We start from the raw sequence: 13,795 nt of genomic DNA, 5'->3' as shown, positions 1-13,795 counted from the left end.
ACTTATCAAATAAATCACGTTAAGTTAAATCATCTTACATGCCAAGTCCTAAACCAGACTCGGATAAAGGAGTCTATCATACTTTGGCAAGTCCCCGTGTAGATGTTCTGAGTCTACAGTTTGGAAAAAATGAAGAAACGCGAATCCCCATGTAAATGTTCCAAGTTTACAGTTTGCGAAAAGAGGGAAGAACTTGGCCAACATTGTGACCATACATTCACACATGCACGTCACTCATAAACTAGAAAAATGAATCACGTGCAGACCACGTCTTCTCTGTCCCTCTCGTTCATATTTTCATATTAATTCATTCAATTCTCTGCTTTTGTATGAAAAAGAAACACACAATCACTCTCCCTTTGATTCTCCTCCTCTGTTTTCGTTTTCAACATCTCACCCTAACTTGAACCACAATCATTCCTACTCACCTTTTCCCTCTATAGGTTTTTGAATCAAACCCACTTTAATCCATTCTCTAGCTACCTAATCTTCTTCTCATCATTTCTTGTATCATAAAAAGCTTCTTCAACTCTGTTTCTTGGACTTCCATTCTCTCTTTTGACCATTCTTTTCACTTTACATCACCCTAAGTTACTTCAAACAACTACTAGTACTCCAAGATTCATATTCGGCTATCAAGTCGTGTTCGTGTCAGTAAACGGTCTTAGTTTCCCCGATTCATATTCGGGTATCAGGTCGTGTTCGTGTCGGTAAAAAGTCTGGTTTCGGGTCAAGCTAAAATTTCTCTATTTTACTTATGCCGCAGAGAAAGTTGATGAATGAGGAGAGCAAGTTAGGAGAGAAATGCAAGATTAGGAAAAGGGGTGCTTCATCATCTTCATCTTCATCACTGGTGCAGAATTTTCGGTTGAAACGAGCGATCCTGGTTCGGAAAAGAGGCGGATCAAGCACACCGGAACCATCTTGGAAGATGACCACAAGGCTGTCTCCATTGCGCGGTGATGAGGCTAGTGGAAAGGTGAAAGAAGCTTCTGTGTCAGCGCGGAAACTCGCGGCCACCTTGTGGGAGATTGATGAGGCTCCTTCTCGTAACATCAAACAGAGTGTTGTTAGGCATTCTACTGATCTGTCACACATTCCTGTTTCAGAGGTATGTATGATTTACCTTTTTTTTTCTAGTACAATGAAATGATGGCTATAATTGAATAGACCTCCAGATTCCTCTAGATCACAGCTGTTGGATGTATGGTACATGCAATTTCTCAATGCTTGTTTCAAGTCTAGACAACTAGTTAGTTGTGCACTACTTTCCCCTTTGATGCCGCTCCAATATTTATGGAATTGGACGTACCCAGTATACCCCGCTTGTGAATAAGTTTACTCGAAACATATCCGGTATATCCTGCTTGTGAATAAGATTACTCGAAACATATCCAGTATATCCCACTTGTGAATAAGATTACTCAAAACATATCCAACTCTTAAGGACTAAATACAGCCATCCCTCGTACTAAGCCAGGTAGAATTATTAAGTTTCAAGGCTAGACAGAGCCTTAGATGATATCCCCGTGAGACGAAAACTGGCTTTTTATGTTGTGCAGATTTTGTTAGATGTCCGGAATTTGTAATATGTAAGTGAGTTCCTCGCATGTTGATACTGAGATTCTGGTTTTGCAGTACATGGACAGACAGAGGACAAGAAAATCAGGTGGTTCCACCAAAATTCAGCACACTGACAAAAGTTACAGAGGAATGGATTCTCTTAGGAATGCCAACTTGATAAAGGTAACAAAGTAACTAGGGAAACAACAGTACACCAAAAGGTTGTTTCTATTTTTTTGACTGCAGGAATTGCATATATTGTCCAACGATCATACATTTTACAACGTCGATGCCATACGAAACAAATTTCCTTTAGTACTGGTAAAGAAAGAGGTCGGAGATTTATATCACTTGCTTATAAGCTCTGGCAATGCAGGTTGAAATCCCAGCTCATAGACACGGTGTTGGAACGATGACACGTTTGAAAGACATCAAAGAAGGGCTTATCACATCGAAAGAGCTTCTGAAAGTTCTGAATCACACTTGGGAGTTGGAAGAGCAGCGATCAACATGTGTATCTCTTATTAATGCACTAAAATTTGAGCTTCATTGTGCTCGTGGGAAGGTCGAGAAGTTAATTCAAGAACAGCAGTCCCACCATAGTGAGATTGATTATCTTCTGAAACAGTTTGCAGAAGAAAGGTCAGCCTGGAAAATGAAAGAACGGAGCAGGATTCACGATGCAGTCAAGTCCTTGGCAGGAGAGCTGGAAACAGAGAAGAAGCTGCGAAGACAAACTGAGAGACTGAACAAGAAGCTAGGAAGAGAACTGGCAGTTACAAAAGAGTCATTGTCAAAAGCAGAAAAGGATATAGAAGGTGAAAGGAGAGCAAGGGAGATACTCGAGCAAGTTTGTGACGAATTGGCGAGAGGTATAGGGGATGACAGAGCTGAAGTTGAAGAACTCAAGAAAGAATCAATCAAAGTCCGTGAAGAGGTGGAGAAAGAAAGAGAAATGCTTCAGTTGGCCGATGTATTACGCGAGGAGAGGGTCCAGATGAAGCTTTCAGAGGCCAGGTATCAGTTTGAAGAGAAGAATGAAGCAGTGGAGAAGCTAAGAAGTGAGCTGGAGAGCTATTTGAGAACTGAAAAAGGTGAAGAGAAGGGGCACGACTTCCCTAACAATGACAGAATCAAGGAGCTCAAGGAATACTTGAAGAAAACATTAATACAGCCATGCCTACAAGGAGATGATAGGGGAAGGGACGATTCACCTGATAGTGATGATCAGTCAATTGAGCTAAATATGGACTGCAACGGCAAGACGTTTGGATGGAGTTACGCTGGTGCATTTGAAGCTCAGAATGCTGGAGATTCAATCTCCTGTAATGAAGAAATAGTGGACAGGAACTTGTCTTCTGATAGAATGCAAAAGAAACCTAGCTACCTAGAAAGACAAATTTCAGACGGAATTGTGTGGGAATTCAACAGCAAACCGAAAGAAGATTCAGATGGTCTGAACGAGGAAAGAGTTTTTGAATTTACATCACAACATCAAAAGGAGGATTATGAAAACGAAATCCAGAGATACAAGATGATAAAAGATCTAAGGGACCATATTGTTTCTGGTTCTGGGTTGGCCATGTTGCAGGGGGCAGCATAAAGCCAATGTTGCAGAGGACAGCCTGCAAGAGTTCAAACATGTTTGACTGGATCAAAAGTTTTATTTTCTTTACTTAATTTTTTCTACACTGCAGATTCTCGCATTTGCCTAAACTGAATGTGTATAGAATTTTGTATCAGATTTATAAAGTTCAAGTGTACAAATTATGCTACAAGGTATTGGACTCTATGATCTTCCTCTTTGTATCAGATTTTTGTCTATCAGAAAGAGGCACTAAACGATCAGAAGAGGCACCAGCAGGTAGCCTGACCCTCGTGCAGGACAGAAAAAAAAAACATAAAGCCCTGTATCAACCTACATTCCAACTCAAGTCACTGCGACCGACAGTTCAACATCTCAAGAAGGGTCATTCCGTTTACAATACTAACTTATTCTTTTGTTTTATGATCACCTCACATTATTAAAAGACAATTCCAGCTACTACCAGAAAGGATATGATAACTAGAGCCAATAGCAACACAGAATTAACTACTGACATTATGTTTGCACCAGAAAATATGGTGGGATCTGGGTTCTATTATGCAAGACGGTGGTCGTCTTAGATAATTAGAGTTTCACATGCACTCAATAATTGCTAGAATAATTAAAGATTTTGTTGGATTTCATAATCCATCTAGAATATATGAACACACAGACAGAGAATCAACAGCTGGTTAACAAATGCAGAAAACTATTATTATTTATATCAATAGATTTCAACAGTATAGATTTTGAAGGCATGGCATACAATGCTTGCAAATACTCAGAACATGAATAATATGCTAAAGAAGATTACCGATAGTATTTCTGTGAGCAGATTGAAATGATATCCCTTGAGATGAACCAAAACATAACATAGTACATAATTTGATTGGACTTCAGGAATTTAGATTGCTCAGAGATTAGTACCCAATGATGTACAAGTGTGTACTAACCACCAACATTTTGCAAATATTATTTAGGGAATTTTATCAGTTACATGCTACTTCGAATCTTCAGTTTTTGCTGATGTGAAGGTAACCGGTCTTGTAGGGTGGTCTCTCACATTAAGACTCAGCACTTCTGGCCTTGAGTAATGCCCAACTACGTCGAAGGCGAATTTCTCATTCGCTATATCTCCGAGATCTGCGCATGCATTCAATTATAAATATGAATCCAAATAAATAAAGCAAAACATATATGTTCAGTAGTTACTCAGGAACTAAAATTCTTACTTGCAAAATGTTTATGTGGCTCAAAAACATTGATCATAATAATAATAAAAAAAAAGAATAACTTTACAATTTCCACCAAGGTAGAAGATCAATTTGAGATGAGTCAGGTAACCGATAGTGCATAATTTGATATAGATTTCATGACTATATGTTTGTTTTTGTAATTCTTACTAACTAATTTTTTCTTCTTATTTTGTTTTGTTGTGCGAAAATAAATAAAGCACGATTTCTAGCATTAGAAGGATGAAATCAAGCAAGGAGGTGCCAAGGTCAAGGAGCTAGTCAAAACTTGTTGAAGGGAAAAAAGAATACTGATTATGCACTTGCACCAGCTTCCTCTTGCTGATTCATAAATGTTGATAACTGAATTTTTGCTTCCAAAGGTCTTTCTATAACGACGCCCTGATGTCACAAGGACTAAAGTAAAGTATCTTTAAAACCTTGGGCTACTATCTTCCTAAAACCACTATGTTAACCTTCAAAGTCTATGCTACTCAGACTCACGTATGGAGTGTTGGACATGGTTTAATAATTGGGTGCACCAACCCTATTCTATTTTTAGACACAAGTACGAGGACACAACATAATTTTTTATTGAACATGTAGCAAACTTAATTATATATTGAACATGTAGCAAACATCAATCACAAAATCAAACACCGCAGCAGACTTTGTGAATTCTCCCACTCTTTTTCTCATTTCTCCTTCTTTCTTTCTTTCTTCTCATCTTTTCTTTTTTCATCATAAGCTCATCTGATATGTGGCTTTCAGTTGGCCAAAGTGTCCACATCTCAATGAAACAATCTCACACGGAAAAAATGACGTGTTCATCTCAAGGTTAATGATTGGATTTCAGAGCCAACCAGAAAAGGAAATGGCAGGGGCGAGACTTTAATAAAAAAAAAATTAATGATGAAGATACATGTTGCATATATAGTGATAGAAGAAATATATAGTGATAGTGGTCATAAAATAATTTAACAAGGAAGGCTTCCCTGGAGAACTGTCCTATTTAAAAGGATTTTTAGGAACCAGAACTTCTTCCAACTGAACTATGACTTGGTATAAATGATAGTAATATATTCATTTAGTCTGGAGCTCAATTTTACACTTTCCTACATAGTTTTTCTGCTACAAAAAGCTTTGGAACATCCTGTAAAGCAATTATTTACTAAATGCAGGAGAATGTTACATTACTGGATTGCTACTTGCCAGTTTCCGTATCTATTAATCACTATTTCAATAAAGCATTCTAACGATTCACTTCAAAAAATAAACTTGACGACATTATCACTATCAACTACAATTTACAGCAGCAGATATCTAACACATGCAATCATGAATTGTGGTTCAGAGTAAAATTCAACTTTACCAAGATCAGCTGTTAGAAGTGCCTCCCCTTCATAGTTGGGTCCTGCTAGAATAGTACCAGATGGCGATATAATGACACTTCCACCTGCACAAACAACAGATTCTGGTGCAAGATCATCCTCTGTGCCAGTAAATACGTATTCTGGAGGCGGTGGGTAGTCTTTCCTTCGACAAAACTGGTTGGAAGATAAAACAAAGCAGCCACCCTCAAGAGCTATATGTGTCATTGATGCCTGCCATACAGGCCTTGCATCAGCAGTTGGTGCGCAATAGATTTCAATTCCTAATGATATACAATTATTGTTATCTCAAACGGTGATTAAAAGAAGCGCAGAAAGAAATTAATAATCAAGGTTACTGATTCAGGAAGTCACACTATAAAAACAGCAATAGCACGTAAAAGCATTATGATAAATAGATCCTTTAATCAAAAATCAGATGTAAGCAGTTACAACCTTAGTCGCTCGAATATGGAGTGTCGAACATGACATGGATCCAAGTGCCTGACTCTAATGAAAATTGGTGATGAAGGACCAGCCAATCTTTTGGACAAAAGTACGGAGACATCACATATATATTTTTAAGAAAGAAATATAACAATACAACCTCAATAATTTGATTGAGACAACACTTTGTTGTTCATTTTAATCATTAAAGAATGTTCTGCAAAAAGTTAGGAATCCACGGAGTATGTGCCTCTCATGATAAGTCACCTGGCTATCAGGAATGACTTTCCCATTTCAACCAATCAAACCTCCAAAATATGTAAATACTCAATTAAATTTGTTTTAAATAAAGATTATAACAATGAAACCTAAACCAAATTTTGGTAAGATGATTTTTTACATTCATTAATGAAGTAGTACACACTCCTCAATTATTTATTAGTAATATAATAGTTACTGAAATTGCATCTAGAAGTTAGTGGGTTTATGTGCTTGTTGGGAATGGGGAATGGGAATGATGAATTTGAGGGGGGTATTTGCCTCTCTGTACAAGTCCCCAAGGTATCAGGAATATGTTTTCCATTTCAATCAATTGAACCCCTTGATCTTTCACCGTATACATTTATATGGTGAAATAGCATTTCGAATTTTCGATTGTCATGTCCCAAATTAAAATATATCCAGCTTACAAAATAAGAAAGAAAACATATATTATAATCATACCGGGCTTACAATTGGGAAGCCTACTGCTGAAATAAAGTTAAGATGTTGAAAAGACCAGTTCCTAGTATTATAACTAGTGGATACCCCTCTTCTCTTGGCAAAAGGTGGGGTGGGAGGGTTGCAGGTGTGCGTGATTACTTAAATATAAGTGATTGACCATAAAAAAAGTATATCATACAACACTATGATATATTGAGTTAAAACTTTAAAGCAAGAAAGGTTGGGGTTATATTCATCTCTTCACATAGTAGCAAACTGATAACACCTCTTCCTTCTCCATTTGATTTTAACACATCTTTACATCAATGACAAGGAAGACTTCTCTGTTCCTCCTTTGTACTGGACAACTTGATCTTTTGCATCCTACGACCCAAGTCATGTACTATTTGGTCTTTTAGTTGGTCAAAATGTCTAATATCTAGTCAAAGGGTCTGACACAGAATATGAGTGCGGAGTCGTATCAGAACAAATATGGTTCTCAAACCCAGTCTGAATAAGGGAGGTTATTTCTCAATAATAGCAACTGTTTCTCATCATGAACTATGTGAATTGCTAAACCAATTATCCATAACTAACTAAATTACAAATTCTTAGCTAGGGAAACACAAGGTAAACTAAACTTTATATGGTGCAACATGTAGTCATAGTGAGCCACCGGCAACAATAGAATAGAGAAAATTGGTACAACTGGAATGCAACTAATACTTGTTACATACTTGCATGATTTAAAAAGCCTATGGTTGCTTCTACTAGCCAGTGCACTCAACATACCAATCAAAAAGTGTCAAAACACGCACGCTCACACACACATACTGAGAGAAAGAGATAGAGTACACTTGAGGCATAAATCATGCACTATCTAGCTAGTACAAAATCTAGTACGTGCATGTAAAGAGAGAGATAAGCAGTCTAGCCAATGAAGCAACGTGTACCTTTGAGGATTGCAAAAAAAATTAAAATCAACCTACTATATGTACAGGACTAAATAGGACCAAACAAGTGTGCTCAATTAAGATCTTGGATTCTTCTTTTGTTCCGAAAGTATATGGATGTTCTCAAACGATTGTGAGATACAAAAGAAAGTAGTAAGAAGATAAAACAGCTTACAAGAAACAGATAACTTTCCACTGTGATGGATGATTGTAGAGCGTAAAAAATAACTGTCAAATGAGTGTAGTTTAATTATCAAAATACTGACCTTTAGCATACATTGCAGTCCTTAGAAGAGGCATCCTATTCTCCCAGCAGATGGCTGCACCAATCTTCCCAATTGGAGTCTCAAAAACTGGAATTGTGGATCCATCTCCAAATCCCCAAATGATGCGCTCTAATGCTGTGGGCATGAGTTTTCGGTGCTTTCCAAGGTACTGACCTTGTGAATTGAAGAAAAGGACAGTACAATAAAGTGTATATCCATCCCTCTCTATAACACCTATCACTAAATGTACCTTGTACTTTCCAGCCATGGCTGCCAATCGATCAACTTCTGGACCTGAATTTCTCATAAAAAGAATGCAGAAGTATAAATAAAAACACAAAAGAACAATTATATGTACGAAAAAGGATTCATATAAGATAAGAGGTCAGCTGTAAGGTGCTAAGTCTGTTAACTTCCTCAGCTAGTGACGGGTACACATCTCTCGAATTTAATTTTAATATATTTGTATCTTGCTCTGCGCTTGTTATATGTTTTGGATAAAAAATATGTTATCTGATTAAACTTATGTTAGTACATTGTAAAATCTGTGTAATATATGTATATGTTTGTGTGTGAGTGTGTACATTGTCATGCACCAAGCCGGGGGATCTCACGAAACAGCCTCCAAAAAAGAGTAGGGCTGGCTTGGTTTATTAAACCCAAAGTTCTCATGTAGATATGTCACAGTCAACAATATCCAATTGTTACTTTAAATCTGAGGAAATTTGAGTGGACATAATAAACCTTTTTTTTTTCCATAATTCTGACCATATATATATAAAGAAACAACAGGTCATAAGAAACATTTCATATAATTTATAGAGGATATTGCCAACCACGAAGACTAGTGCTTTTTCCAAGGTCCAAACCTCAATCGAGGGATGTATGTGTGCGACTATTTTAATTTGAGTTTGACAATAACTAAGAATTAACATAGACAGCCTCGCATGAAGATATGTAGTTTAATATATAATTCAATAAAATAATATAGCTTAAAAAACTTATTTGAGCGATCAATCCTTAAAAAGGAGTTCAAACTGTTCGTGAAGAAGTAAATTTAATAGTACATTAATGGAAAGAGTCACCTCAAAAAACTAATTCTGACAGAGAAGACTCAAATTAACAAGAATCGATATTTTCAGTTCCAAAACTAGTTAGTTTAAACTAGAATGTCATTCATACATGAATTCCTAAAGAGCACAGGATAAGGCTTTTACCAGGCACATCAATGGCTGAAGCATAATACTTCCTAAATTCCTCTTTACCCTTTTCTGTACGATTACCAATCGTAACTCCAAAAGTTGATCCACGTGGATAACCACCCACAAAAGCTTCTGGAAACACAACAAGTTGAGAACCGTATGAAGCTGCTTCAGCAAGCAATCTTTCAGCCTTATCTGAAGATAATCACAAACTGAAGTTACATTTCGGAGAAAAGTACTGGCAAATAAATTTACGTACTTGATAGAGTGAAGAGAACACTCCCCCACCACACCATATGTCCATATCAACATAGTACCTCAGACACACATAAAAACACGCAAACAGAAGTAAATTCAATTAATACATCATTTTAATTTCAACATACAGTACTCCTAACCCGGTAGAATAAGTAACACAATTCAGTATATATGTATGATGTATGTGTGTGTGTTAACAATTTGATCATATGATATAAAATTACAGTTCATGGTTCTCCTATATTTTGACAATTTTACTAATGTATTTATATCTTAACCGCTGCGAGAAGAGAGTGGAGGTGAGCCGCTCTGTCACCTGTGGGCTACTTGTTATTCTAGGTCCTTCACTGATACTAGTACCCACAAAAACTGTCCACACTCCACAATCAATCATATTAATTTCAAAAAATAATTCTGGAAAAAACAAATTCTTGATATTTTTGAAACATAGAAATAGAACTGTACAAGTTCTTATCATTCATTTGATGCTAATTATACACAATGATTAGTCATAACATGACCACAAACATAACAATTAATATGAGATAACATTAACTTAGTTATCAGAAAATAGAGGACCTCATAGAAGTTTATCAGTCAGCAAAGAAAACAAACATTATCCGAGTGACTAAAAATAGAGAACCTCATAAAATCCAATACTAAATAAATACCCAAGCATCTATAGCAAAATTAGTGAATTGCACATAATCAAGCAATCAAACATACCTAAACAATTACAATACAAATCATCTGTGACCCTTTAAATAAAATCCAATCTTTTGAGCAAAGAAGCAATAGAAGGCCATAGTTGGTAAATCATATATATTCCGGTTTCGATTCTCGCTCATCCAAAGGGCATGCATGATTACAAGTAAAGACCCCATAAACACACACTGAAACATATAAACAAGACAGTAGATGATGTTACCAAGAGTAGCAGGGGTGTCATAAAAAATGGTGGAGGCTTGAACCACAGTGGCTCTCACAGTAGATGAATCTGCACCCATTTCTACCTCTGCTGCTATGGCCTCGCCTGGGATTATTGCCATCTTTCTTCTTTGTGCTTTCAGACAATTTTCTCCCACCACGACCGGATATATGATATCTAATTATCTATTACAAAAGCGTAAGCACAGGAGTATATGTACAGTATAAATGTCTCTTTTTTTGCTGGGAGAATATATATTGAATAATCCGATAAAATAAAATATATTTAGCAAGTGTAGTGTTATCAAATTTTGTTTTACCGAATTGATTTAGAATTATGATTAAAATCAGAAAAATTCCTATATCTAAAGTCAAGTCAGAATATTTATCTCATGTAATTAACTAAAAAGTATGCTATTGTAAAACATAAATATATTATTATACATAATTATTCTTTTAGTTGAGATTAGAATATCCGGTATATGTATATTTATTCTAGTACGTTGGAAGGGAGGTCTCAACCTCTATTTTCCACCTCCTTTCCTGGTATACATAGACATGTGACTGGCTTGTGTTCTTGGTGGGCTTCAATACGTGCTGAGCTTTATCCTTATTGGGTTCTGGGCCAACATTAGGCCCCCTCTAAAATGTGCCAAATCTTTAGATGTGGATTAGATTATCTTAGGATGCGTTAAGATTTGTTACTTGACAAGTTTTGTGGTGGTGGGGAGCCATCTTTGTAAGGAGTTTCATGAGGTGGTAAGGTTGATGCTGACTGTCGTGGTGAAGATTGTTGGCCTGCAAAAAAAATTATACTAAAATGGGGAGGCGATAGTAGCAATGAAATCGAGGAGTAAGAAGTTGCAATGAAGGTTGATGCGATTCTTGCGGACGGAGAGTTTCTTTCCTCTCTAGAAACTTTGTACCTGACTATTGAAACTAATCAGACCATGATAATTGTTGAAGGGGTATGATGCTTCTCGTGGGACCGCATAGAAAGACATCGGGACGTGTTGGTTTGTTGAGGTGGTGAGGTGACGAAACCTTGGGTTGGTATCTCTAAGGCCATTGAGGTGAATTAGGTAATGAAGCCATGGGCTCATATCCTCTGGGCGTTTGTTCCGAGGGAATGGCGAACCAGTGTTTAAGTTCCTTGGGACGTGGATTCTTGATGGACCGAGTTGCTCGTATAATATTGCTTGACTTTTGTCTTGAAGTTACCATCTTTAGCTTCTTTGAGTGTAATATTTGTGCGTTTCAAGCGTGTTGGGTTTTTCCTTTTATTGTTTTGTCAGTTCGGGATGGATATTCTTGAATGAATTACATTACTCGAAATTCCCAGCATGGTTGTGGAGATGTGTGCTTAGGCCTGATTTTTGTGATGAAGAACCGTTATGGTTCATTGATGTATATTGGCTCTTATGAGCGAGGGACCGATGAAAAAGTTGGTTTTGGTGGAGTAACTACGGAGAAGTGTTTGAACTTAACATTCTGTTGTCTGCTTGAGTCCTCTTGGCCCATGAGGAGAGTGTATGGTCCGTTGGAGTAGGAACTGATTTAGGCGTTGGGCAGAAGACTGAAATGATGTTTTTCAAAGGTGGAGGACTCGAGGAAGTTATTGAAGGTTGCCGAGCTCTGTATGGAAGCATTGTTTAAGGAGAAGATAAGAGCTGATAAAATTATTGGGAGTGATTGGTTTTGTTCCTTTATTTAGAAGAGGAGAGCCTCTAGTGATGAATTAGGGACCCGAAGTCATTGGGGAGAAAGATGTTGAGACCTCGAAACCGAAACACGTGTTAACGATGTAGAATGATTCTCTTGAGATCATAGATGATGACCTGAAAAAAATTAATGTTTCAGCTGTTTCTAAGGACAAATATCAGAAATGCCATCGTCATGATGGGAAAGATTGTTCATGTCATCATCACAAGGATTCTAACGATGTGGTGAGCCTCGAATTGAAGAGGCGGTGAAGACAACTCTTGATGGGATTTATTTTGGCTTTGAAAAAATGAGTAGCTCGTGACTCATAATGTGTTTTATTACTTGATTTATGACTGCTTTATTGATTTTCAGGACGAGATCGTCCCTAGCGCTACAGTTTGTTCCGATACAGTATAGTCAGGGTAACTTTACTCCATCACTTCACTTGGCTTATTAGGGTCATAGCCACCTAATATCACATTATAGGCTTTTGAGAGCTTGAGAGCTGGAAAGAGATTGATAGCTTTGGAAGTCGCAACTAATAGGAATCCCCCTATGAGACAAGGAACTTGCTAACTCTAGAAGTCATGGATGACTAGAGCTTCGGACATTTGAGGAGCCAATGAAGTAAGGAGGCAGGGTCGCTGAAGCGAAAAGGCGATTATGTCAGGGACAACTAGAGCCTAAAATACTTTGGAAGCTGGTGTAATAATGAAGCAAAATCGCTAAAGCGAAGAGGCAGATCGTTGAACCACTTTAGTGTCGTCTTCTCGAGACAAATGCAGAAAAATCTTCAAGTTTCAGTCAGTTTTGGGGCTTCCAACATCTTCTAACAAAGGACTATCGGTGGAGACCTTGAGTCTTCTACAATGTGACTTGGTGAAGTGTTTATCCACCGTAATATCATCATCTAAGGGAACTTTAAGAAAGCTCTTAGAGTTGAATTTAGGGATGCTCCAAGAGCTGGACGCTCCAAGAGCTGTATTTTGTATTTAAGGATACATCACAGAAGGCATGCTTCATCGACGGCACACTTCACAGGCTGGACGCCACACAGGTAGGACACTTTACATTCGGGATGCTTCACAAGCTACATTAATTAACACTTTAGGATGTGACTTTTAAGGACGCTCCATGAGCTAAATGTAAGGACGCTGATGAGCTGCTTCTTGAAGATTAAGTCTGATAATTATTTCGGATGAATTCAATGCTTCATTGGTTCAGTAGTTCAGCGCCTCCTCGGTTGGTCGATTTCACCGCTTAGCGCTTTCTCGGTCCCACGACTCAACGCCTCTTTCTTCAGGTCAGACTCATGAGATTTCCTTTTGAGTTTTTGGATTCCCATCGGGATTCATTTGTTTGGACTCCCAATCAGGATTCATGATTTTTACATTCCCATCGGGATATGAGTTTATTTTGGATTCCCATTTGAGATTCATAATTTTTGGATTCCCATCAGGATTTATAAATTTTGGATTCCCAATGGGATTCATGATTTTTGGATTCCCATCGGGATATATGTTTGTTTTGGATTCCCAATAGGGATTTTCGATTTTTGAATTCTTATCGGGATTCATGATTTTTGT

The 13,795-nt window shown here is 37.5% G+C and overlaps 2 protein-coding genes across 2 annotated transcripts; one reads left to right on the top strand and one right to left on the bottom strand.

The window, feature by feature from the left end:
- The first annotated feature begins 324 nt into the window (after nt 1–324).
- On the top strand, nt 325–3,341 carry LOC108211065 (uncharacterized protein At5g41620). The gene is made up of 3 exons (XM_017382555.2): nt 325–1,111; nt 1,639–1,746; nt 1,940–3,341. Exons 1-3 carry the CDS (start codon nt 758–760, stop codon nt 3,164–3,166), a joined length of 1,689 nt encoding a protein of 562 aa, XP_017238044.1. The 5' UTR covers nt 325–757; the 3' UTR covers nt 3,167–3,341.
- Nucleotides 3,342–3,982: 641 nt separating this feature from the next.
- On the bottom strand, nt 3,983–10,727 carry LOC108215255 (bifunctional nitrilase/nitrile hydratase NIT4B-like). The gene is made up of 5 exons (XM_017387670.2): nt 10,507–10,727; nt 9,336–9,515; nt 8,119–8,412; nt 5,753–6,034; nt 3,983–4,291 (listed from the first exon to the last, which is right to left on the bottom strand). The coding sequence occupies exons 1-5, from the start codon at nt 10,625–10,627 to the stop codon at nt 4,149–4,151; spliced, it is 1,020 nt and encodes a 339-aa protein (XP_017243159.1). The 5' UTR covers nt 10,628–10,727; the 3' UTR covers nt 3,983–4,148.
- Between the last annotated feature and the right edge of the window lie 3,068 nt (nt 10,728–13,795).

This window comes from Daucus carota, chromosome 3, assembly GCF_001625215.2.
Source record: "Daucus carota subsp. sativus chromosome 3, DH1 v3.0, whole genome shotgun sequence".
Classification (NCBI taxonomy): domain Eukaryota; kingdom Viridiplantae; phylum Streptophyta; class Magnoliopsida; order Apiales; family Apiaceae; genus Daucus; species Daucus carota.
The sequence above is the reverse complement of the archived record's forward strand: the minus strand, read 5'-3'. Positions and strand labels throughout refer to the sequence as shown.

Coding starts and splice junctions, on each gene's coding strand:
- LOC108215255 (XM_017387670.2), bottom strand. CDS start 10,627: ATGGCAATAATCCCAGGCGAGGCCATAGCAGCAGAGGTAGAAATGGGT. Junction 6,035..8,118: donor GACTGCAATGTATGCTAAAG/GTCAGTATTTTG, acceptor GTATATCATTAG/GAATTGAAATCTATTGCGCA. Junction 4,292..5,752: donor ACTTCTAACAGCTGATCTTG/GTAAAGTTGAAT, acceptor ATGCATGCGCAG/ATCTCGGAGATATAGCGAAT.
- LOC108211065 (XM_017382555.2), top strand. CDS start 758: ATGCCGCAGAGAAAGTTGATGAATGAGGAGAGCAAGTTAGGAGAGAAA. Junction 1,112..1,638: donor CACACATTCCTGTTTCAGAG/GTATGTATGATT, acceptor CTGGTTTTGCAG/TACATGGACAGACAGAGGAC. Junction 1,747..1,939: donor GGAATGCCAACTTGATAAAG/GTAACAAAGTAA, acceptor CTGGCAATGCAG/GTTGAAATCCCAGCTCATAG.